The sequence below is a fragment of the Falco cherrug genome, chromosome 7, assembly GCF_023634085.1.
Source record: "Falco cherrug isolate bFalChe1 chromosome 7, bFalChe1.pri, whole genome shotgun sequence".
Lineage (NCBI taxonomy): Eukaryota > Metazoa > Chordata > Aves > Falconiformes > Falconidae > Falco > Falco cherrug.
Genome location: NC_073703.1, coordinates 6,818,132 through 6,844,166, shown reverse-complemented (window position 1 = coordinate 6,844,166; position 26,035 = coordinate 6,818,132). Strand labels below are relative to the sequence as shown.

Sequence of the window (26,035 nt, the reverse complement as noted above, 5' to 3'; positions counted from 1 at the left end):
AAAATAAGATTTTATTGCTAAAGTCCAACTTCTCAAGTGAATGAACTGTATAAAGAGAAAACTGACAAATTTCAGCCTTTTTTGTATTGTTGTTGTTGTCATCCTCATGCTTCTCCATGGTATGAATTGTCTTTTTACAATTGATGTTTTTATTGTAGGATCAACTGTTACAATGCGCTCTATGCACAGGCTCCTTTTGGTGGCTTTAAAATGTCAGGCAATGGCAGAGAACTGTAAGTTTTGCTCAGTATTTTGTTTATATGTGGATGGTGACTGCAGTAATTGTGGCTGTGAAAATGCTGTTGAATGTGCTTTTAAACTACCAGGCTTGCAGTAAGCTGCACAGGGAGGTGCTAAGGCAGTACAGCGTGGATGTAAAGCACAGATGTGAGAATGTGAGCAATGCCTTTAGGAGTACCTTCACCTGCTTTATAAGCTCTTGATAACTAGAGTGCAACTAATTCCACTTGCAAGCATTTTTCCTTACTAGTTAGCTTTTTAGATCAAGGGATAAGTATGGCATTTTGGCTGGGGGCCACTGGTATCCACCCCAAGCCCCCTCCATCTTTATCTGGGCCTCCCTTGACCGCTGTATTGTTGCTCCTAGTTGGAACTCTTCCCACCTCTGACTTTCTAATCTCGGAGCTAGAACAACAAGGAATGATCTCCAAAATCATGCTACCTCCCACCTTCCAAGCTTCCTACTAAATTATAGAATGACCCTCTGTCCCTCTTCCCCAGCCTGACCTGCTGCAGCATGGTTACCAGACATTCCAGTCCTAATCACTTACTAATGCAGAAATTTTTAAACCAAGTTCACCCTATAAGTTAGAGGTAGAGCTGAGAAATTGACTTAAATCTTAATTTTCTTCTTGTAAAGAAGAGAGGCAGGTTTTATTGCACCATTCAGAAGACTTTTCAGAGGAATCTAATGTACCTTTTCTTTCATAAGCCAGATTTATTTCCAGGAACCATTTCCAGTAGCAGTTCTGGTGCATCTGCTGCTCTGAGACATTCGATGTCTCACTTGCTAAGCACAGCAAATGAATGAATCCTTGTGGGGACATATATATTGAGACCTTATGGTTTACTTTGCCTGACTGCCTGGCTAATTAAAGGTTGTCAGGGGTTTATCCTTTGGGCAAAGCATGGGAATAGAGCTAGTTTCCACCAGCCAAGACATAATGCAGTGGTGGGGTCTGTCATTGTTTCTGGAGCAACCATGCCCTCTTGATTCTATGGCATCTTGTAGATAGAAGCTTACTTTCAGTGAAAAAGTAACTTCACTTACTGCCTAAGCACTGGTAACTATATTTACATGGATGTTTCTTCTGTGGGTTCTAGAACAGTGCTTGGTTTTCACTAGGCGTAGAGGCACAAGGTGTCATCTTGTGCGTTACTGTGACCAGAAGCATGCCATGTTTCTTTTACAATGGGGTGTAATTGTGTGTGCTTATATGCGTGTCCTTAGTGATTATTAGAAGTGGTGGGCCAAACTGGTAGCTGGTGTAAGTTAGTTCAGATCTGATTTTAGTGGCCTGATGTCATCTACAGGAACTGCCAGTCAGAGGCTAACATGCACTTGTGTAGAAATCCCTAATTACTAGGGAAGTACACATTAACGTGCTACAATTGTTTGTCCCTTTCCCTCCTCTCTCTTCTTTTCCAGCGGTGAATATGCTTTGGCAGAATATACCGAAGTGAAAACAGTCACCATTAAACTCTCCCAGAAGAGTCCATGAAAACAGAAGGCCTAAAATGCTGACACTCTGAATGTGACACATGGGGGATGTGTTCAGAGCAAGGGGGAGGGGAGGGGTAGGAAGGAAAATGGAAACACCTAGTTTTATTCCTCTAGAAACACTGAATCTACTGGACTCCATTTTGTCAACTGGCTCTTTGAAAACTGATTTAACTGACCCTACTGGCAGCATAGCACACACTTGTACTGTACAAGTCCCTGGCTGTACATCTGTCTGCTACCTGTGACTAAAATGCTGGTCAGTCACAGCATCTGCAGGACATCTGCTTTCAAACTGTACCCCTGAAGGACATGGACATCAATGGCATGTTAGAGAGACTTTTGGTACCGTTAGCATGGACTGTTAAACACCTTCAGAGGCATATGGGTTTCACTTGGTGTAAAGGGACTTGAGTGGTAGGGTTAATACAACTTGACTGAGGTTGGCAGAGTTTGTGTGAAGACTGCGGCTGGAGTTTGGAATGGGAGTGCAAGCTTTCGTGGAAGGATCTGTAAGAAATTATCTTTGAAAGAGCTATCTTGGTCTCTCTAAAGATACATGCATTCTCCACATTAGTGATACTCTAGCCCTGAATGAGATTTGTGGGAGTTTCCTAGAGGACTCCTTTGGGGCCAGGATTTCACCCAACAGAGCTAGACTTTCAAGTGTCCTTGGAACCTGATGTTGGCATGCACACATTACACATGCTGCAAATGCAAGTTACTGACTTGCTAAGCCTTCTGGCTCCGGATGAGTTACAATTGTATCTCAGACCTTCACTGTAGCACTTTTTGCAAGAGGATTTTGCACTGTACTTACCGTGAGGACACCAAGTTGAATGCTAAGCATGTAGCATGGTAGATACCCCATAGAAAACATCCCACGCCAGTCCTTCTGATCTGGGGGAGGGAGCAGAAAAGCTGCAAGAAGCTGTCCTGCTCTCTCTTTCTCTGTAACTTTCAGGCTTTGTGAAAATTCTTAATTATTTGAGCCAGAGCTATTATTATGCGAGTAAAACTTATAAGCTCTTCTCACTGTTTCTTTATCCCGTATGAATGTAGCTTAAAATACATTTCTGGAAGTACAGTATGCAAAGGCAGGTGCTCCCAAGCACACGCTGAGTGCTAAAGATGTGGGTGTACAAACCAGTTACCATGGAATAAGCTATGGCTGGACTTAAATGTGCCAGCAGCTTTGCAGTAATTGTCCTCGTGAGTGCTGTCATCTTGTGGCAAGAAGAGTAGTTGATCCTTCACTGAGAAATAAACGGCCTTACAGTTGCATAAGCATGCATGTACATGAATAGCACCCATGGAGTGGCTGTCACACCAAATTCATGCCTTAGTATCTCCTGCAGTAACTTTTTTGTGTGCCCAGAATTTACAATGAGGTTAATGACAAGCCACATGCTGTCTTCAGTTCCTGGGTTCACTACTTTTCCTCTTCTTCCTCCTAATTCTGTACTGGAGAACCACTATCAAACATACAGGATGTTCCATGACTGCAGGAGCTCTAAGTATGCAGGAGTCAGCGGTGTCAGCTTGTTAAGAAATTTAGCTGATCTTGTTGGGATTGTCCTCTGAGAGCAAACTGGTAGAGGTTCCTTATGGCATATCAACAGATCTCCATGGAGCACTGGTAAAGGTTGCTGCCTGGAGTTTTCCAGATGTCAGCACTCAAACCAGGCATGCAGGTCTAACCGCTATTCTCTGATACAAGCAAGGATTTAACTGGTACCTTCCTTTGCTCACGGATATACCCAGTCAGCAACGAGTTTTGTTGCATGAGTGGACCTTTTTTTAGAGGAGGAAAGAATGTGGGTGGCGATAAGTAAGGAAAAAGTTTGCATGAGCCTAAACTTCCTTATTAGTCAGTGAATGCTGAAATTGCACTTCAACACTGCTTCACTTCTTAAATGACATACCTCCAACAGTCGCGTATATCTAGGTGCCTGTCCTCCCATGGGTATGTGAGACAGGTAAATCTCCCCATCCAGTGAAGAAAACGTCCTCCCTTCCCCATGAAAGGCCAAATGGGAACATTGTAAATAAGTTTCTATTTTTGTAAAACACTTAGAGTGCAAACATCTTCTCAGACAAACATTTTACTTTTGCCTACTTGACAGTTTTCTAGGGCTGCAGTCAGACAGTAGGGAGGTAAGGCAAACAGTAAAAGGCTGGTTATCTTGATGTATCTCTGTATTTTGGGTATATAGTAGTTGAGACTGAAATCATCTGAGACTCTTAAAATCCTACTATTCTGGCTTTATATGTATGATATATATTTCACCTCTTTTTTTTTTGTTTTCCCTTATCAAGTTTTTAAAAAGTCAATGTATCTCTTATTGTATAAATCAGGGTTTGACTTTACACACTGAATTTTCTAAGTTATATAACACTAGACACTAACTTTAAAATAACCCCTTAGAGGGTATATATTCTTTCATTGCACAGTAAGGCTTTCATATGAAATACTAGTTGTTTTTTTTTTTAAAAAAAAGAACTATATTTATAAATTAGGATACAGTTAATCTAATGTATTTTTATAGCTAAAGGTACATGAAAATGCTATGTTTAAACCTCATGTATATATTTAGACTATGGGTATCTTTTTGTAATAGTTCTTGTTCCTAATAAATGTTTAACTTTGTGAAACGGTTTCTAAATGCTACTTACTGATACTGCTCAGAAAGGAAGGTGGGGGAGCAGGAAACTTCTGTTGACTTAACTCATTTTAACAGAGGAGTAACTTGAATGCCTTTTTATTTATGCTGATTAGTGCTTTAAAATAATTCCAGCCCCTCTAATGCAGGTGTTAAGACCCCTTCCATCAGCAAGCAACTTCCACTCAAGTCAAGTCTCCTGTCACTGTATTTTTATTTCACTCTGAATTTGGCCCATTGTGTCAGTAAAAGTAAACACTGGAAAGGGTTAGAGTTTCATGCTCCTAAAACAAAATGGCCCTGTATTGCTGTAGTTACAGGGGGCTCTTCCTTGAACAGTGTTGTGTCTGTTCCCCTTGATACAGTGACCCAGCAGTAGTCCCCAAGCGGAAACATGCACTGGACTCACAATAGACAACATAATTTCAAGGTACTTTTTCCACGTGGCAGAACTGCATGTGTGTATCTGGGGGTTCAGTGTCTTACTGGGGGACTGTAAAGGAATCTGAACTTGTATTTATTTCTGCAATTTGTGAAGAATTAGCCTATTTTAAAGAAGTGCCAAAGTGTGGTCAGTGCTCTAACACATAAAAGCTGGAGCATGCGTCTGATAGCTTGCCCTTTAAGCAGTCACTTTTATAAGTTTTGCCATTTACAGTAAGCGGAGGGAGGAGGAGAGCAGAGCTGCTGCTGGCAGGGTTAAGCACAGCTTCTTCCTGTTCACAGTCAGATGGATCCTTTTTGCCTTCTGAGGTGAGCCTCAAAATGGAGAATTTTAAGGGATCATGGACCACACTGTCAGAGGAGGCTTCCTGCCTTGGTCAGGCTGCTTCCTAAACCCCTTTAAGACACATCCATCAGGAGTACGATTCTGCTAAATGTGTTCCCATCCCTGTCTTATTTCCCTCATCTGCAATGTAGATAGAGAGCAAGAACATACCATTGTGATTTAACTGATACGTGTTCGAGAAATACCTGTCACCTCCCTACACAGGCCAAGCCAACGTCCTTGCATTTTCCACTTGCTAACAGCAGCACTCAGAAGCTTTTAGACTTTAGAAGGGGGAAGGCTGGAGATGCAAAGGAATTACTGTGAGCTGACATGATCAATGGAGACATAAGCCAGGAAGAGTGGGATGAGATCTGGGGGGGAAAAGGCAAAAAAAAATTAATTAGCTTGAATCTGTGGAGAAATTCTTGCAGGGGAAGTTAGAGTCTCTATCAGAATAAAAGGAAAAAAGTTATTTTAATGGGTTTTCAAACAATCGTGGTAAAAAAGTTGTAAGAAAGGCCTTGGTAAAAGCCAGGCTACGAAGCATAAAAGCCAGCTGGGTAAGAGGTGGAAAGGGTGCTAAAAGCAGGTAACAGTACCATGAGTGCAGCTAAAAGCAGATTAATGGGGACCTGAACACAGGTGAAAGCACCAGTGAGGATCCATCCTCTCTGTCTCCATAATCACATCAAAGAAATGCTGTAGGCAAATCTCAGCCCACAGCAGCTGTTAAGTGAATGGATATGCCTTTTTCCATCCTCAGCAATCATCAGAGAAACCCATCTCTTGGTATGGACCAGGGAAGGAAAAAACCCTCTGTTCGTAATTTAAGAATCATTCTGAATACCAAAACAAAAGGCATGCAGAAAGGGTCTTTTCTTATTAGGTCCAACGGGTGGGGAAAATAAAGCAGTACCAGGCTCGTTAGAGGTTCCTGGCCCCTGGAGACAGTGTGTTTGTGATGGGGAAAAGCCGTGCATGCGTAACGCCAACACACCCGCCGCAGCCCAGCACGGCTCACGCTGTGGGCAGAAAGGGGGCAATCTCGCTTTGCTGTTCTGAAGAGGAACAGGCACACCGAGGTCTGGGGAAGGAGCAACTTTCAAAGACAGAAGTCTTGGATCAACCCTGTTACGGGTAAGGCCAGGCCTCTGTGGCGAAGTGATGCCCAGAGAAGATGGGTACCGGTACCAGCGCTGTGCACGCCACTGGCGCCCTGCCTGGGGGCTGCACGGCAGCTGGCTGTGGGGGCCAGCTGAGAGGGCCCTGCTTCAGCCCCCGCACCTCCCACGGGCTGGCTTTTCCTAAAAAAAAACAACCCCAAAAAACCCAAAAAAGCAACCCCGCGCAGGGCCTGTGTGGGGAGCAGGCGGGCACCCGTGGCGGGGGCTGAGTGGGTGCCGGCTGGGGAAGCTGCCCAGGAGAGGGGCTGCTCCGTGCCCAGCGGCCGGCAGCTCTGCCCTCGGCAAAAAGACGAGGCACCGCGCGAGGCCTGCGGCCCACGGCCGGTCACCCTCAGCCGCCCCCGGCCCCTCTGGGCGGCCAGGCCCCGCCAGGCGCCGGGCGGGCCCTCAGCGGGCCGGCGGGCCCGGTGGCGGAGGAGGCGCCGCGCCGCTGCCCCGCTCCTTTTCCTTCCTCCCTCCCTCCGCCTCCCGCGCCGCAGAGCGAGGCGGGCGGGCGGCCGGAGGAGGCGGCGGTGCGGCCGCAGGGACCCCGCCAGCCCCGGGACGCAGGAGGTACCGTGGCTTTGCTGCCGCTTCGGCCGGGCCGCCCCGCGGGCACCTGCCCCGCCGTGAGGGGAGGCGGCGAGGTGGGGGCTGCTGGGGCACGCCGGGGCTTTTCATGTGGAGAAAGCGGGGGGAAAAAAAGCTTTTTAAAAAGTTCGGAGGGAACTTTGTGGAGCAGCCAGCGCTGGCGGCGGCGGCGCAGCCCTCCCCGGCTAGGGCAGGCGGGAGACTGGCGGCCCCGCCCGGCTGCCCCGGCCCGGCGGGAGAGGGAGCACCCGGGGCTCGCCCTGAGGAAAAACTCGCTTCCCTGCGAGCGGGGCCGGGCTGGGAGCGGCTCCCTCTGGCCTCCCCCTCCCCGAGGCTGGCTGGGGCTGGTTCCCCCGGCCCCGGGGGTGCCCGAGCGCGGCCCTCAGCCCCCGGGCTGAACTGGCAGAGAAGCGGCAACCGAAAAGTGACTGGAAAGGCTTCGGGGACACCCGGCGTCGAGGTGCAGCGGCTCGTTTCTCCTCAGCCGGCCGCTGTGGTGTGGGGAGAAGCGGGCTGCTTTGCCGCTTTCTGCGCAGAGCTGGGCAAAGGATGAGGGGAGCATGGCCCGGCGGGCATGGGGGTCCCCGGCGGGCATGGGGCAGGCTGCTGCGGTGCCAGGCCCGGCTCTCCCTGCCTCCCGCAAGGGCAAGCCAGCGGGCCCGCAGCGCCTTTCCATCCCCACGGTGTGGTGGGCCTCTCCAGGTCCATGGTGATTCCCGTCGCCAGTGCCCAGCCCCAGATTGGGCTTCTCAGAAGCAGCAGGTGGTTTGAGCAAAGAGCTGAGGTGTTGGCGTTGCTCTCGTGCGCTGGGAAGCAGTGTTGGGCAAGCCGTGGGGTTCCTGGGTGCCTGCTGCATGGGGTGAGGCTGGATGGGCTGGCAAAGCGGAGAGGAGGTGCTCGGGATGGTACAGGCACAGCTGGATGTGCTGGGACACAGCTGGCCATCGCTGCTCTCCCTCAGGAGAGAACCCAGGAATGTGTGAAACGGGGCATAAATCAGCATTCAGGTGCGTTCTGTGTGGTCCTCCTCCTTCCGAATGAGATGCTGCAGAGCCCGTAGGATCCCTCTCCCAAAATCAAATTAAAACATGGTGTTTGCACGTTTTACGGCACTGTAGGGTTTTTCCTCTTATATACACAAAGGTCCTGAAATAGGGAAATACTGCTTACATGGGTGCTGTGTGGCAGTAAATCACTTGCCTACAGCATTTAGTGCCCTACTTGGAATTAAAGGGAACTGATGATCAAAACCACACTCTGATTTTTCCTGAAAGGTTTTTTTCCTTTCAGTGTATATGAGGAAAGTTTCATCCTGGGGAATAAGCAGGGTAGAAAGCTAAAAATCAGGAGTGGGATGGTTTTCAAGCCTCTGTGTTCCACAGTGCCCCCCCCCCCCCCCCCCCTTCAGTGTTTCTTGTGCAGTTGCTGTGAGCACACATGGTGTGCCTCTGTCATACAGCAAGGAAATGCCTCAGAAACCAGCATCTGCTAAAAAGAGCTAGTCTGTTGGTCTTAGCATGGGGAAGTATTTATTCTTACTGTAGCTGCTCAGTGCATTTACAGCAAGGGTGCAGGGAAGGCAGCTGCTGGAAGCATCACATCCCCTCCATTTTCAGAGTTAACAACCTGGGCAGCATGCCTCCCTGATACCTCTGCCTGGGGTATCACACCCATGGCATGGCAGAGATGTGGGGTCCCAGCACAGCAGCTGTGCCTGCCAGTGCGGCTGAGAGAAGCTCGGCCCAAGAGCTGAGCTGAGTCCGGTGGGAACTGGGCATGTTCTGGAGCAGAATCTGATCCTCCACCAGCATGGCCCAGTTCACCAGTTCGCGGGCTGGTTCTGAGCTTAGGGACCACCTCCATCTCAGCCTCCTGCAGCTATCCACAGCCTTCCCTCCTTGTGTAGGTGAAAGCTGCCAAATTCAGCCTCGTACATGTGCCCAGCTGCTGCTGCATTGGGGTGCGAGGTCTGCCGGGGCTTGACCTGGGAGACAAGCTGCTGCTGCAGTCTCTGATGGGGAGGGAGAGATGGATGCCTGGCAGCTCAGACATCGGTATCCATCTGGAGTTGTAGTCATCCCTCTGCAAAGAAGGTGTTTAGCTGTGGCATGTGTGTGAAAGTAAGTGCTTCACGTATCTTGGCCCAGGTCTCTCTGTCCATACCTTTGTTTGCCATATGGCACCCAAATTATTTTTCGTACCTCTGAAAAAAACCCAGAGAATCAAACTGGCTGTGGTAGCATCCGATGCCCAGAGCGCAGGGTGCAGGGGTGTGTGCAGTGCTTGGGGTGTGAGTTTTGGTTCCTGCTGCCAGGCACCACAAAGTAAGGGTCACTAGAAGTTGGATTTTGCTGTAAATGCACCTAAACTTCAAATATTTGCCTAGAAACAACTGATGTAGCATGCAGTGATTTTTAACGTTGGCTAGTGGTTAAAACTCTATGTAACAAGGGAGGAGCAGAAAGCCTCCTGCAGAGTGGTGATGGATCAGTATATTTTTATATTCTGCTTGACCTTTGATCCCAAATCAGGAAGCTAGCTCTGCTCAGGGAAAGTTAGGGATATTCTTGGGCCTTGCTGACTGATGTGGGCGGTGGGTTACATGCTTTGCCAAATTAGAGCTTCTAATCAAAACTTCAGCATCACACTGATGAGAAAAACTTATTAATAAGTCAAAGATGAGGGGCATCATGTTACATCTGAGAGGCGTTTACTGACTGAAACCAAAAGCAGAAAATGAAGGAGCCCTGATGCTTGTTGGGTGCACACTAAAAATGCATCCTAGTTTTAACCTGTGGGGGAGATGCATTAAAAGAGAAAATTACAGGTGTGCAGCTTTGAAGAGGTAAGGAGTAGGAAATGCTTTGGGAGACTGAGCTGTGCAGTTTTCTGCTGGCTGTTACGCAAAGCAGTTCAGAAGAAGCCAACCATTAAAGAGGTCCTAAGGGCCTGATTTGCCTCCCTGAACATGTTTGAAGAAGCCTGATGCTTCTAGGATAGTAGAGTTCTCTAAAAGGACTGGACAAAGGCGAAAGGAGCTGGTGTGTTTCTCTTAGCTCTCTTTGCTTTTTTACAGAGGATTGTCTCAGTAACCACGTCAGTATTTTTCAGTTTCTCACAGTGGAGTCTTACAAGAGCCGCAGTCTTCTCTGTGGATGGGAAGGGTTTTGAGGTTGCATTTAGGACATTTCCAGCTGCACTGCATGGTTTCAATGCTCTGCCTTTACACTAGCCTGTGGAGAATCTGAAACTGCAGCTGTGACCCATGCCCACCCCCAATACCCTCTACCCAAAGACTGAGCGGCTTTGGCGGAGAAAAATTGGGAACATTATCTTTCTATAGTAGAGACATTGTTAGTCTCCTCTGTTAATTCATGTTATATTCTTAAAAAAACTATCATGAAAATAATTGTATTTATAGGATAAGTGCATTTCTGCAAAGTAACATTTAGACAACTGTGTTAGAGTGCAAAGGAGTAAGCATCTTGCAATTTCTATGCTAGAATGATTAATTTGTTTTGCTGTTGTTTTTTGAACAGAGTAAATGATGTTTCTTCGGGATGGTGCTTACTAGCAGCCTCTCTGCTCCTGCGTTTACTTGACGGAGATCATTCAACTTTGACAACACTATTCAGTTTTAAGTGCTGCAGAAAGTTTGTCTGTTGGATCTTCACAACTGCGACCCAGAATGTACTGGTGTGTGGGAACTGAGGAATCCGCAATTTGCAGAGAGAGCAACATGGATCCACAAAATGGTAAATAGGAGGTTTTCTTTTCTTTCCTGTTCAAATTGGGAGTGAAAGTTTTTTAAAGTACTCAGTAGCTAGCTGCCACTGAGTTTCACTGAAACTTAAACATATGAAAGATCTTTGAGCGATTTGAGCCCTAATCTTTCAAAATTTACAGGGCAGAACAAGGATTTTTACTTCCGAGGAGAATGATGTTGAACTGCTCAGGTGATAAGAATAGCATTCCTCTGAAGACTGATTTTCTCCAAAGGCCTACGGAATTAGTCAATATATGTGTCACGTCTCACCAGTTCCTAAATATGTTTTACAAGATCTGTGCTTTTTCAGCGTGTGAATGCAAATATGTTCCCAGCCACTGCTGCAGTGTGTATTCAGGGTATGAAAGCTGCTAAAATCAGAGCGTCGTTTCTCAGGCTGAATAGATATTAACCTGCTCCAGTTTTACTGTCAGCTTTGATTCAGTGGCTTGCAGTGATTTATTGTTGGGCTAGATTAGGAGGTCTGTGTTTATGTAATGTAATAAATCCATAGGTGGAAATGTCTCTTTCAGAAGGAACGTATGCTTCAGGTTGCTTCCTGTTAATTTTTTTTGTGAACAGCCGAATTATTTCTGGATTATTTTTGTCACTGAAACCCTCAGCTCCTAGGCACTGCTGCATTTCTCTGAGTCAAAACCTAGTTATGTTTCTGCATCAAGAAATAGCCTTCTGGTTATTGTATAACGGTATTCCCCCCTTGCAACAAGCAGTTCATTAGGAGGCAGCATCTGCGTTTTTGAGTGTGGGATGAAGGTGTGTTTGACGCTTTGTAGTGAGTAAGCAGGCTTCAGTAAAAGCTAATGTTTCTGCAGCCTTATTTTGGATTTTATCAGCAACTATGAAGCAAAACCTGATAGTTTATTCAGAGGCTGCCTTATCTTGTTTGAAGACGTTTCTCACCAGCGTCACAGGGAGCTGTGGGAACTCTTTCCTTTCTCTGTATGTATTCTGCTTATTCTGTGATACTGATTTTTCTGTTTGGTTTGGCTTTTGTTAATTAGCATTGTATCTTTCTATAATAATCAAGAGTATTTGGTTATTGAATATTCTTAAAGTTCTTTAATTCTCTCTTCTGAGTTTCTCTCTGGAAGAAATTATCTCCACTTGAATACTAAGCTATAAACCCTGAGAAGAATTTTAATCTGCACTAATGATTTGCAAGTGTTAAGAATTGCTAAATTTTGGTACTGCAATAGCAATTCGCACTGCTTAAAAATACAGTAAATAAATTAGTTTATGAGTGAATGTGAAAGTGAAGTGAAAAGTAGAAGAGGTATATTTTCTACATTGTGAGTTCAGTTTTTCGTCTGAGAACTTTATTACATGTTTCTGTTATGTAAATATAATCAGTTAAACTGGTTAACTGGAAGCGTTACAAATCTTCCTGGTGTAACTCTTCTATACTTACATGTCTGGGTTATTTTATTTGATAAACAGTGTTGGAAGACTGGCAAAGAGATGCTAGGAAAGCTTAATATCCGTACTTCCCTCGTGGATTTGCTTTTTATAAGCATACTGTACATGTTCAAACTCATTTTTATTTTGGGATTGTGTGAGTCCTGCCAAGAATAATTGTCATTAGCTAGCTGGTCCACTCCCTAAGTTAGCTGGTCCTTGTTCTGCATTTGGATCCTATTACACAGCTTGAACACAGGAACGCAGTGACTCATTCAGCCTCCACATTTGAACCTATTGTTTACGTGCATTTATTAACAATCTAGATGCAGCCTTCTGCTTCCATTCACAGGGAGCCACTGGGAAGTGGAGTGAGATCACAGATAATTTCCTTAATGCTGATGACCTCATTAGTGCTCGCAAAGCTTAGGGTCTGGTTTTTTCGGGCAGGAAGGACAGGTGTGTGGATGTGAGAGGTTTAACAAACAGCACGGTGGTGCTTGTGGCACCGTGACAGGTCAGTTGGATCGGTGCAGCATTACAGCTGGCACAGTGCAGGAGGCACCTTCCAGCAGGTACCGTGTGTACCCGGTGCCTGGATCATTTGAAAGCCTTGACATTTTTAGGGTTTTTTTTTCCTGACAGCTATACATTTAGCTAGGTCTTCATGTGGATAACAGGTTGACAGAATCATTGACTTTAGTTAGCAAATATAACATTTGATGCAAGGGCTCACCTGACCACTCGTGTCTCCTGCTGTTCCTCTTGGCTGCAGCAGTGATCGTGTCTGTGTCCCAGCAGGATGCCCATTTATCCTGAGAGCGGGCAAGCTGTGTTTCAGAACTGGACCCTCTCTACCTTCTGGGGAAGGTGCTGGGCTTGACTTGATGCTGGCCAAGCACGCTGATCCACAGAGAGGGTTTGTCGGAGTGCAGAATAATGCTCTGTTTTGGGTGCAGTCAGCATCTCTTGCTTCCTCAGACCCTGCTTCCCCTCTCTTAGATTTGTTCATCCTGTCCTAATTGAAAGAAAGAAAGTGAGCAGAGATATGGGAGTGGCTGCAGTCTCTCATGAGGCATGGGGTTTCGTTTTTTTTAAACTTGGTTGAAGAGCTTTATGTAATGTAGTGGAGGTGACATAATATGAATCTTGTAGGGAATACAATGGAAGCCCAAAGATAACACTGTATGAATGCCTAGAACAGAATAGAAATTCGTCTCCTTTCTGCAGGCTGGTTGGTTTTTTTGATTCTTACGAGATTTTACAGCTAGGATTTAATTCTCATATGAGTTTCTAGGAGACAGTTCAGCAAAGATGTAGAAAAGCAATCATTGTCTTCTGAAATGTAAGGGTAATTTTATTAAAGAGCTTATCACTTTCTTACTGAGAGTTTTATTCAAAGTTGCAGAACGTTTGTATGCCACTTGTGTGTGTCTTGGAGGTAGAATTGGATTATCCTTCAAACACACCAGATGTCTCTTCTCTCCTGCTAAATCTAGAAATGAGCATTGAAAAGGGGTGTTATGTTGTAATATAGATAATGTTATGTAATTAGGGACAACGATGCCAATGATACCTGTTTGAAATATTATAGTAGCTTTACAGATATTAACTGAATGAACCTTCATAACTACTTTTGAGGCAGATCTGTTGTAAGCTGGTGTCTTTCGACTGTCCAGGGAGGCACAGATAGACATTGCAGTATGCCTGGAAAAGTGACCTAAATATTAAAATGAAGGAGCAAACAAGTAATGAGAATATAATGACTTCAGCTGGCATTTGGAGTGGACCAGAGGTTCTTCAAGCTGTGCTTCAGAAGTGCTGTGGTGACCCTGCAGTTCACAGGGCTTTATATTTTATCAGAAAGACACTACCCAAGATGGTGGTGACCTTTGCAATCCTGTCTGGGCCATGGCTCAGCTCAGTACTGACTTGGAGCGAAAGCTGCTGCCTGCAGCACTGCTTCCTGAATCATAGAAAAGTCCCCAGTGCAAGTAAGAAGAGCTTAACTGGAAGAGTAAGAGTCATTTTAACAAGAGGGATTGCTCAGGAGCTAGTGCAATTTTATATGGAAAGTTTCACAATGGATTGAATGGTGACAGCTTAAGGTTAGCTAATAGCAAATGAAACAGCTTATTCTCTTGGGACATCACTTAGTGCATCCAGCGTCGCTGCCCTGTTTGCATTAGGGCAGGACGTTTGCAAATGTGGCTGGGGCAGCCGTCCTAGGGTGGCAGTTTGAGGTGACGGGACTGTAGGTGGAGGGATGGAAACTTTCACAGAGACTCTGCCCTTGCTCTCCATTTTGTGGATAAGCTGAGCCTTCCAGGCTGACAGTCTGGCAGTGTGAAATCCACTTAAAAAGATAAAAGTCTACAGGAAGAACCTGACTTCTTTATAACAATCAAAGCAGGCAGAGCTCACCCGCTCCTGGATGTGCATGTACATGGCCTCCAGATGAGACCTTTGCTGTCATTTCCTCATAGTTGTGCACAGTTGATTTGTTGCCTTAAATGTGAAGGGCAGAAACTTGCATTTGGTAGTGTTAATATCTTGCTTATAAATCTCTTCTGCTGAGTAAAGGAGGAAGGGAAAATCAGGGTTGGCGGCACCACTGATATCACTTTGTTCTTCATGAAGTCACCATGTAAACCTTAAAAATCTTTACATCAGCTGTGCCCATGGGGTTAGGGCCAGCAGCTAGATCTCGGGGCATGTTGAGTTAGCCCCATCTGTGGCACATTGTGCCGTATAACAGGGAAAAAGTACCTGCCCCCTCTGTCCTGCTTTTTCTACACATTGCCCTGTAGTAACATTACCCTGAATCTACTGTGACAGCGTGGCAGTGAGGACAAGGAGAGCATCTGGAAGGTGATCTGGGTGCACAGAGCACGAGAGACCTGTAAAGTGTGTTGGTTGCTTGAAGTTCTGTATAATCAAACTAAATGAGCCTTGTAGGTTTTCTGGTTTTCTTCCTGTTCATTAAGCTGTGAGTTAATTTGAGTCCAAACAGCAAATTGAAAGTTATTCCTACAAGAAAAAAAAAAAAGGGGGCAAAAAATGAAACGGGTATCTTATGTGAGTTAGTCTTACTGCATAATGCCCTGCAGAAGGAGAAGTAGGAAATGCTAGGCAGGAATAGGAAGTACACTAGTAAAGCAGTAATAGGCTTATATTTTTAAACATATTTAAATACACACTTCATACAGAAGTGGTACAGTTTCTGTACATGGGGCCAAAAGCTAATGCGGAAGGCTGGTCTGCAGCAGAAAATGTGTGTGGTTTAGCCTGCTCTCCCATGCAGACTGTAGTAGAGCTGTGTATTGTACCTTCTCACCAAACTGAGCCTGCATTTCCAAAAAGGGCAATGAATGCTGGGACATTTACAATTAGGTGCCTAATTCAAGACACTCCGAACTAATTTTCAGAGTCTGGCTACTAAGCAGTGTTCTTTAGACACACCCCTAGATGTCCCTTGTGTTTTGAAACAGAGGCATCCGGAAGAACCATTTGCCTTTGAAAATGCCGTCTTGTGTGTGTCGAAAGTGGGAGTTTGGCTTGCGGGTGCTGCATCCTTCTGGAGTCAAGGAGGTATAAAGGAGCACTTAGGCCTTAGTAGTGGCAGGACCAGCTTCTTCCCAATAAATACTGTCAAAACCAGCCTGCTCTTGAACTTGAGGGCTATAGCAAGGAGGGCAGAGCTGCTGGGAGTGCCAGCAGTGCAGTGCAGACGTTGGGAAGCTAATTGAGTCCAACCTGAGAGCCAGTTTGATATACAGACAGTAGTAAAGTGTTGATATTTATCTGAGCTGTATCTGGCATTGTCTGCTGCTATACAGCTTCATTTTTCCACCTTTCAGTTAAAATGTATTTGTGGTGTATTACATTAAAATGTAACTTGTGACAACTCTTATCAAGAAGCCTGGAAAAAAAAAAAGATAAGGTGATGAGGTAGTAAAGAAAATCCTGTACACAGGGACTCCTCAATGTGTAATTATAAGGTAGCTCTCAGGTGAGAGTTGATGTTGTGCTCATAGAACCGTTGTCCTGTTTCAGTGTGAAAAAGCAATTGATTGTATTCACACCAGCTCAGTCTTTACCAGGCCTGTAATTGATTTATTTTTTTGTCAGTGATGTTGCAGGCGGTTTTATACTTGCATTAAAGAAAGTGCTATGAATTATTTTTTTTTAATCCTCTCCAAAGCCTATGGGGGCCTTATCCAAAACCCATTAAAGTCTTTGCACTGACATAACAGGCTTGGATCAGATCTTCAGGGATCCTTACAGCATTAAGTCTGCGGTTTGTTTGTTTTTCATTTCTCTGATCGATAAAGGGGCTGCCAGGGCTCTGCTTGGCAGAAGGCAGCTAACTGGGAGGAAATGTTTGCATTGCCGATGAGGGTGCGGGGGATGGATTTTATAACATTCAGCTCCCAGCTGCTGTATAGAATCATAGAATCACAGAATCATGTGGGTTGGAAAAGACCTTTAAGATCATCTCGTCCAACCGTTAACCCAGCAGTGCCAAGTCCACCACTAAACCATGTCCCGAAGCACCACATCTACACATCTTTTAAATACCTCCAGACATGCTGACTTAACTGTGAACTCTGTCTCTTAATAGGAACTGTTTCATATTTTACATCGTTAGGCTAATATATAATTCCTTTCCTTAATCCAAATCTGTGTGCTCATTAGTGGGTCAGAAGCTGGTTATTTGCATGATTATGTGTCACCACAGCAGTAGCCCTTTTATCTAAGCTGCTGATAGTTTCACAACAGAAGTGTGTGCATGGTTTGAGTTTGAGCCTTGCTCTTACTCAGAGGGAGAACTTACAAAAGAAGCCTTTAAGTGTTGAGGAAGGCCCTCAACCTTCAAAAAGCCCTCCTGCAGTCAGAGGGGCTCTGGGTAATGGCAGTTTCTGGTTCAAAAAAAAAAAAAAAAAGTGTGCTTTCAGAAATTACCAATTGCCTTCAAAACATGTACAACTACATGTAGGCAAACTCAGTGAGTCTGATCATGAATCTGAAATGGAGTCAGCAAGGACATACTCAGACCATGTTAAAGTATGGCAGTCAAAAAAGATTTCCATTTGAAAACAGCAGAGCTGACATAGTAAAATCTCAGGGGTTATGCTGCATTTTTTGCAAATAGTTGATCCCTCCCAGTATGACAATTAGCCACCCTGTGCATGTTGGAAGAGAAGGCGAAACCCAGTGATGTCTTTGTAGATTATGTGTTTTTTACAGGTACCTGCAAGTGAAGGTGCCTAGACAGCCTTCCCTAGCCTGAGCTCTTCTGGTATAGGTACTTGTGGTGGTGGGACGTGTTGCTCCAGAGAGACAGACTTGTGGTCTGCCACGGAGCTGCACAGAGCAGTGTGAAATCTAGTGCAGGTCCTTTCTTTTTTTGGTTCACACTCTCTGGGTGGGGCGGGCAGCAGATCTGTGGTGAGCTTCAGGAACTTCTCGGCCGCAGACAAGCCCCATGTTGTGTCACCCAAGGGTGAAGGCAAGGGTCAGTCTGCTACAGGAAGGGCGGGAGGAAGGCAAAGGGTGAAAGGAGCAGGGAGCTGGGGTTGGTAGCTGGAGGAGCAGCTTAATTTTGTTTCTAATTGTCAACATACGGCTCCCAAGCATAAAGGTTGGCATTTTGGATACTGCTGGGGAAAGCTCAGTCTCAGGCTGTCCACAACTCCTTTTCAGTGCGTAGTTGAAAATCATGGAAAAATAACGAACTGAATCAGTGATTCAATCAAGAAGTCTGGATAAATTTAGCTCAAATATTCTTGGTATGTTTGTGGTCGCTGTGGAAATTACATCACTGCTTGTTTTAATGATCAGAGTATCGCTTGGAAAACTGGCATGGCTACCCGAGAAGAGCTCAAAATGAAATCTTTTAAAAGCATGTATGTCTTTGGAATTGCTTCACCTGCAGTTAGTTGGTTTTGGAGTTATTTGTTTTATTCCCGAGACTAGAGGTTATTGCTGCTTAACTGAAAAGCCACAAGGTTTAGAGCTGATACACTCTGCAGTGTGATTATTGACTTCACATAAAAATTCTGTCTGGGGAGTAAAATTCAAAAAGAGTGCTGGTAATTGCTGAAGACAAGACCTCCTCCAGAATCTGCCTGCATGTCTTTCTGTCTTGCACATCAAAGAGCCTTTGAAAATGCTTTTATTTTTGCATCAAACAGGAACTTCTGTTTTTTATTCCCCCCTCCTAACACTAACGGACAGGATCCCTTTTCAGATCTCATGTAGCCTGAAAAACAAGAATGTCTAGCTCCTCAAGTGGGCTTGTAATCATGGTCACGATTCTCCAATGTTTTGCACCTTGGACCTTTCATGCAATGGCAGGGTGGCAATAAAAACTATCAAATCAAAGTAATTTGCATGGATTGGACCAGGTTCTCAGGTGCAGTGGGTCAGAGCTCATCAGAGGTTGGTGGGAAGGGGGTGAAATGGACCTTGCCTGATTTTGCTGTCTCTGCCTTGGAGCAGCCACCTAAAAATGCTGTGGAATGCAGCGGGTTTACAACATGTACCTTCATTTGAATGCATCCTCCCAGGCAGAGTCCTTGTCCTCTGTCCACTGAAGTGAATGCTGATATTCCCAGATGTCAGGAAGACAAAAAGGAAATACTTCTGCAAATGCAGGCACTTCTGCTGCTTGTAGGTTTTGTCACAAGTGAGGGAAGGTTTAGCTTTTTTTGGTAGCCCCTTTTAAAGCTTTGGCAGCGCATTGCTATGCAGCCTGGTTGAGGACCAGCACTGTCTGGGCCAACAGCAGAAGTCTTTTCATCAGGCTTTCTCTTCTGCCTCAGCCACAGCTGTTAAGGTGATCTTCCCTCTTAGATACTCTGTCCCAGAAACTGGCATCTCAGAGGATCTGCTCCTACTCACATGGAAGCTGGTGGAAGTGCATGCTCACATTGAGTTCAGTAGAAGCTGGAGTGGAGCCTCGCATTATCCGCTAGTTTGGGTGTTTGTTGGTTTTTTTTTTTCTTTTCTTTTCCTTTCCAGACTATTATATTAATCTCTTTCCTCTGATGTTCTTCCCAGCTCTGTGCTTCCCTTGGCTCTGCTGTTGCCAAATTGCCTGTTCAACACTCTTGATGCCTAACCGTATCCAATATCTTGATTGCATTTTCTTTTCCTCTGCATGCAACACTTTTACCTAAACTAGAGTCGTTATCTTGGTGATAAATGAGAAGTGAGGGCAGTAAAGAATAAGGTGTTTTATTGGGCTAGCAGGTACAGTTAAAGAAGCGCATTGAACTGTGTCTAACATACTAAGCTTGGATTTTGCTGCAAGGGGTGTTTACCTCCTGAAATCTCTTGAAAGGCTCTTTCCCTTAGATGTGTCTGCTTTTCCTTAGATCTATCAGTTTGTTTAATAAAAGGTATTCTCTCTTTCTACAAACTTCCCTCAAAGTAGCCTGTGGAGCTTTAATTGTCTCATTATGACTGTTAGTGCTTGGTAGCTGGGTTAACTTCTGCACATCAGTAATGTGGGAACACAGGCTGTAGGGCTGGAAGGAGTGTGGGGAGGTCAGTGTTCTGGTGTCCCCACTCCTAAACCTTATGCAAGGCCTGTTTTAACCAGGTTGGCTTGTCTGTTGCTTCTGCTTTTTCTGGAAGACTGTTCCAGAGCCTCTTTTCTCCCACATTTTAAACTTTCTTCTAATTGGCAGCCAAAATGGATTCATACCCTGTACATAATAACTCCTCTTCTTTCCAGATATCTCCCTCTGGATGTATTTATAGACAGTACTCCCATCCCTGTCCAGCCTTCGTTTTTCCAGACTCAAAAAGCCAAACTCTTTTCATCTGTAGTCTTATAATTAGACGATCCATTTCTTTGATTATTCTTCTCCACCTCTTTTAGATTCTCTTAATTTTCCTTGAACATGATAAACTGGAGTCATGCAAGGTATTTTACAGATCTTTTTAATGTTGTCTTCCCTTTTTTTTCCTCCTCTCTGACTAGCCTTTCCAAAATCTTCCTACATCGCAGATCTGTAAGAGACCTGCTGTGCTCCTTGGGGAAGGGAGGAGGGACACTGGTAGCCACATAGGTGACAGCAGCTACCCAGGACCCCTGCCATGTGATGGAGGGGTGGAAAATTAGGTTTGCTGCTGTGGCCCAAGGGGTCCTGTTGGAGCAGCTATGAGCTTCATCCTACCACTTTCACCAGCTTTCTCTGAAGGCCCCACTAAGGTTTGTCTTTCCTGGTAGCATCTGTGGAGGGAATGTGGGGCTGGAGGGACGCTGCTTCTGTGCTATTATTTTTGACCAGCAGTTGGGTTGCAGTGTTGTAAATGGGTTTTCCATTTAGGAGGGTGTTTATGTGTGTTATGAAAGTGAAACATAAGCTTAGGAGCTGCTTTTCTCAGGCTGTGGAGTTGCTGGATGTGTCTTTGATAGAGCCAGTAGAGGACTTGGACTCAGAAGAGACAAAGAGACCTGGGCAGAGACCTTGGGCTCATCCTCCTCCCCTCGCATGCACACAGGGAGTCCCTCCCTGAACTCTTCCAGATGTAACCTCTCACAGCTGGGACTCGCAGCATTTGCTTCTTTCTAAAGCTAGCTTTAAATAGATGTCTAAGGAGGATGTAGCAGAAGGGAGCTGGCCTTGAACTGGTGCTTCCCCAATTTGAATAATTAATGACTTCTTTTAGAAGAATGTAGAGCAAATTATTTCTTTGAAAGAGAGAAAACACTGATGCGTGGAATTTTTCTCCTTCTGATGAAAGCTTGAACATTAGGGAAGAGGAAAAGTTTCAAAGGAAACTGAAGTTATCCATGAAATTTTATTTTATGAAGTTTCAAATGAAATCCAGTTTTAGTTCGGTTTCATGGCTATAATATTTGATTCAGTTGGACAGGAATGGTCTCACTAGAGACACCTTTCATCATTTAATAATCCTCTCTTTCCAGCCATGCCTGGAAACGAACACGAAGAAAATCCAAAAGCGTAGTCATGCTTTTGCATGCTTAATGTATATCTTCCAATGTAAAATTTGGAAAGCAAGAGTGGCATAGCTGGCCTTGCATGCAAAAACATATTTCTGAATGATTCAAGCTGTAGGACTGGAATCAAATTACTGAGGCCAAAAAAGACAAAAATAGAAACTTTCACTTAGAGCTGAGTCATTTGTATTTTCGATACAGCAGTTGGCACTCTGGCCGTTTGGAGCTCTCTTGGTTCCCTCAATCTCTATCCCTAGGGGGTGGAAATTAACACCGTCAGTGTTCTTTGTGGTCTTTGCTGATCCTTTGTGCCCCAAAGAGGGCATTTCGGGAGGGACGTGGGGTAACCCTTTGTGCGAGCTAGCCTTTGCCTTGTGCTTGCCGGAGGTTGTCACCGTTCTGTTCCTTCCCTACCCAAAAGTTAGTAGTGTGTCCAGCAGTGATGATGGTGCTTTCATGAGACAACCTGACCACTGAGAAATATGTTGTGGCCCCTGAGTGCTCCTACAGTTCAAAAGGGATGAACATGTGCACGTAAAGCTGCTTAGTCCTCAGGGGAGAGAGTAAAAGCATCACTGTCATCAACAGCGGCCCAGTTCATTGTGCTGGTAAGCTGGCGATGGCATAGTTAGCAAAGGGCTGCCTGCTTGTGTTCGGTTCTCAGCCGCTTGGTGAAAAACCAAAAGGAGAAGAGAGGGGAGGAGGCAACAGCCCTGTGTTTGCCGTTGGCTGCTGCCATTTTTTCGGGATGTGGAGGTTGTCTTGTTGTTATCTATTGCAGCTAAGGAAGCTTTCTTTATAAATGGAGAGGGTGAAACTAAAGGTGGGGGGTGGAGCAATAGGAGTCTTGTGTGCTGGTATGCACAGCCTGACAGGGATTTGTGTAGGCTTTATCAGTACACAAGGGGCTGGCTGCAGCCCCCAGAGACCGAGCGTGAGGAGGGGGTCCCAGTCATGGTGCTGATGAGCTGTCTCTGCTCTGACTCTGTGATCACAGTCCTGCTGCCCCTCTTGCATCATGTATAGCCCAGGCAGTAGAAATGGTGCATGCACTTAAAAAAAAAAATAAAACAGTGGGGAGCATCATGTCTAAAGTAGAGCTGTTGTCTTGCAGGGTGCAAGAAAAGAGGCATATCCCAAGCTACTACATGTAGTATTCTTATACATATTACATGTAGTAGCCCTTGTTCCTTTTTCCTGGATAGCTGTATCGATCGTGACCCCGAAGCTATCTTGCACTTTCCAATGTGATTTGCACACTGACATGATGAGTTTGCTCTGACAGTCATATTCCAGTGTGTAATTCTTTGTGGTCTCTCTAACCTCCCCTCCTTGCCTTGTAATGGCTTTGTGTAGCCTCTTTTGTACTTCAGCAAAGTAAGAACAACCAGCTTGGTTTCATTTTAACTTCTTGGACAATACAAATAATTTCCAGAGTCCCAGGGCTCTGCAAGGCACACAAAAATGCAGGAGCCTGCTCAGATCTGGTAGAGCTTTTCAGCCTCAGCTCAGTCCTGGCTCTGACATACAGACAGCTTCACACAGCCATTCAGGCATCTGTGATATTGCCCACTAAAGTCTGCCGAGTCTCAGTGATACTAGTATCTGAGGCTTTTCTGTCCCCTTTTCCCCCATTGTCTTGGATGATGAAGAAATGATTGTATAAGTGTGGAGCTAAAGCCTTTGGAGGTGTCTGTTTTTTGTCAGTCAGTTCTGGAGCCCCTTAGAAAGGCAGGAGTCCAGAGCATTTTTCCATCCGGGACTTATTATTTTCCTTTCAGGTTTGCATTAGCAAACGCGTTTTTCCTTGCAGGTTAATAGTGTTTCTAAATAGAAAATTTCCAATGGCTGTGGTGATAATTGGTCACTTTGCATGGCTGTACCTAAAATTGTCAGCACGCCCTTTACAAGATCCTCTGTGCTTGCTGGAAAATGTGTAATGCAGATCGGCACTTTGCGTGAGTGGTACTGGCATGTAAACAATTTAAAAATAATTCCAGATTATGCAATAATAGTGAAAAAGATCCCTTCAGTGCTGGATTTTTGTCTTTGAAGCATTCTTCTGTGGTTTAGATCTGGTCTTTTGTAGGGTTGTAAGTTTCCTTTTGGGGCAGTGAGCATTGGTTGTAAGCTGTGTTGTAGATGCGGGTGTCTTTTGTACTCAATACATCATCTTTTCCACTGCCTTGGCAGAAGGATCTTAGTGCAGAGCCACTCCTTTAATTAGCTGAAATAATGGATGTTTGTGTGAAATGGAACCACAAAAAATAGACAGAAAAAGTGTGTGGAGGGTTTCCACTGTCCTGAGAAGCTGGCACGTCTCACTTGTTGTGAAGAAATACTAATCAGGGTCAGAGGGACATGGCCCAGTTCTGGTGGTGTCTCTCCAGTGAGGATGCTGAATTTCCCAGATAAACCATCTTGTTGTCGCTGGGTTGGATTTACCCTAACTTCCTCTCCTTCCTTGACTTCTCACAGCGGGGTTTATAAGTGGTTCTGACCATTTTTGAATCCTTCTGGGGACATTTTCTAGCAGAATTGGTTGAGCCATATGTATTTTGCCTAAATCTTGCTGCAGGACACTCCTTTGAATGGTTCTGGGCCAAGTCCTGGCTGTGGGGCCATATGGACTGAGGGCATCTGGGCAGGTGGAGGGAACAGCTTCCCTCCTGGGTCTGTGACTTTATCTTTTAAGAAATGAATGAATTGAATGAATGAAACCTTGTGACTTTTTTTTAAACAACAAATGAAACCCTGTTTTAAAGTGGTGTCATCTAATCAGAGAAGGAACCCAACAGGTAGCTGTTTCATAAAGCAGTTTTACTGACTTGAGCTGACTTTAAAATCTTAATCTTTTTTTTTAAAAAATTAAAAACCCTAGGATTTGGGGTTTTCTGCCTGGTTTAGGATGGGAAATATTTTTCGGTATCTCAAAGATTTCTAGAGGACTGAAAAATTTTTCTTACCCATCTAAGTGGAAAGAGCAATGTAGGAAAGATCCATCCTTTGAAATCCCTGGATGCTTCCCGTTGGCTGTTGTTCAGTTTAGGCTGAAGTTTGTCAAAGCAACAGAAGATACACGAGCCTGTTGCAAAGACTCAGAAATAACGTGGCTTTCCATTAATTTCGCAAACCAGCTGGCCAAAGCTTCTGTAGAGTAGTATTGAAAAATATTCCGTGAACTTGTGAGTTTTTAAGCATTTGGGGGGGTTGGCTTTAAATATTCGGCACATCTTAAACCTCATCTCTGTCCCATTTTTTTATTTGCTTTGTGGCAGCACTCAGAAGTCAAAATGGCAAAAGATTAAGCTGGTAAAGGTTAGCTGTAGCCATCTGGTGCTGTTGAGGAATTAATGTCTGAGCTCAGCCCAGAGAGGCAGCCTCCCTGCCCACCCCCATCCTCAGATCCTCTCTGAACCAGAGGCTTAGATTTCACTGTAATGGGACATAGAGATGAAAATAACTGTCAAGGCTAAAATGTAGTGGTTCATTCAGACAAAGAAGCAGCCAGCCAGCCAAAAGACATTTACATCCAGTGGCCACTATAAGAGCTGCTTGTGCTGAGCAGAGGTGGGTGGCTAAGTCCAAGGAATTAATAGCTTAATTGAGCATCACTGAATGGGATGCTATGTCAAAGTCATCGTTTTGATTTGCTCCTGTATCTGGAAATACCTGCACACATTATGACAAGGTCAGTAGCAGTTTTAAAGTTTTATTATTATTGTAATTCTGGTTTGGAGTAAGTTAGCTTCCTGCCCTGTTTTATCTGGTGTTAAGCATCTCATTTATATCTTTCTCTGCTAAATAAAAATATCCTAGTTAGTTGCCAAAGAACTCCTACTTTATCGAAGGGACTAATGTAGCACTTACAAATTCTGTGAGTTTGTATGTCAGAGACAGGAATGCAGTGATTTGGGATGTAAAGATGATAATCATCTACACAGTGTGCTGTTTTGTTACGCAGCCATTTGCTGATTCACAGCATTGACCTGCAAACCCCCCTTCACCTTTTTGCTGATAATGGCATACTGTCAATTTAGAAATTTTAGATATTTTTTTTTTCACCTGCTGTAATAACAAGGCCTGAGGCAGGGTATAACTACATATATCTCTGAAATTCTCTTGATAAGACTTATTTTTGTTTTGTTTCTCTGGGCTGGAACAGCAGTCTGTTGCACTTTAAGATTGACTCTCTTGTAACCTTTGAATGGCAATAAGGTGTCACTGCTTTTTTTTTGACAACCTCTGCCTCCATTGGAATATTTTTTTAAAAGAAAATTAGTCTCGCCCTAGCTGTTGTAAAAGGCTGTTACTGCAAAGCCAAACTTAAAAGGTACTTCCAAAGTATAAAACGTAGAAATCAGGAGTGGGTAATATTTCCAAAGTTAGTTGCTTTGATAGGAGCTGTTAGGTGGCATGAGGAATAGATGAAGAATGTGGTTTTAGTGTTGGCAAATACCTCCCATTTTCCCCTTACAAACAGCGCTTGGCTTGCTTACATTCATTAGTAGAAAGCAAGCAAAGAAAAGAAGCCATGGATCTATGGAGAACTTAAACAAATAGGATGTGGAGATAAGGGACTGAATGATAGGGAGTAAACCCCATGGCCTTATTTTCACTGACATTCAAACACATTAGAGAAATGAAACCACACCATACCACCTCAGTTCAAATAGGCTTCATTCATCTGCTTTCCTGCAGCGAGCTCAGAAGAGGGATGCTGGTTCGGGGCAGTGCTTTTAGATGAACCTGTGCCGACACAGGAATATTGTCCCAGATCTGTGTGCAATAAAGCAAAAACTAAAAGAAATCACAACAGATGTGCAAGAGTTTCTGGAGTTTCTAGTAGCCTTTTATTACAGGAATTTATTACAAGAAGTACTGCTAGAATGTCATAACTTGCTATGCCGTTTTGCGTATAACAATGTAATGTAACATAGCCTGTG

At 44.7% G+C, this 26,035-nt stretch overlaps 2 protein-coding genes across 6 annotated transcripts in view; both read left to right on the top strand.

The window, feature by feature from the left end:
• The window catches only part of ALDH1A3 (aldehyde dehydrogenase 1 family member A3), a 36,939-nt gene extending 32,543 nt beyond the window's left edge, over window positions 1-4,396 (top strand). The window contains exons 12-13 of the mRNA XM_055717015.1: window positions 159-233; window positions 1,670-4,396. Of these exons, the coding sequence (XP_055572990.1) occupies window positions 159-233; window positions 1,670-1,742 (148 nt within the window). The 3' untranslated portion in view covers window positions 1,743-4,396. The remainder of the gene's footprint in view (window positions 1-158; window positions 234-1,669) is intronic.
• Window positions 4,397-6,192: 1,796 nt separating this feature from the next.
• Window positions 6,193-26,035, top strand: part of LRRK1 (leucine rich repeat kinase 1) — an 83,235-nt gene continuing 63,392 nt past the window's right edge. The window contains exons 1-2 of one of the 5 annotated variants that reach the window (XM_055716239.1): window positions 6,193-6,313; window positions 10,470-10,685. In XM_055716239.1, the coding sequence (XP_055572214.1) occupies window positions 10,619-10,685 (67 nt within the window). In that variant the 5' untranslated portion in view covers window positions 6,193-6,313; window positions 10,470-10,618. Of the gene's footprint in view, window positions 6,314-6,724; window positions 6,913-10,469; window positions 10,686-24,607; window positions 24,781-26,035 lie in introns of those variants that run through there. The other 4 variants (XM_055716241.1, XM_055716238.1, XM_055716243.1 and 1 more) reach the window with 4 other exon arrangements.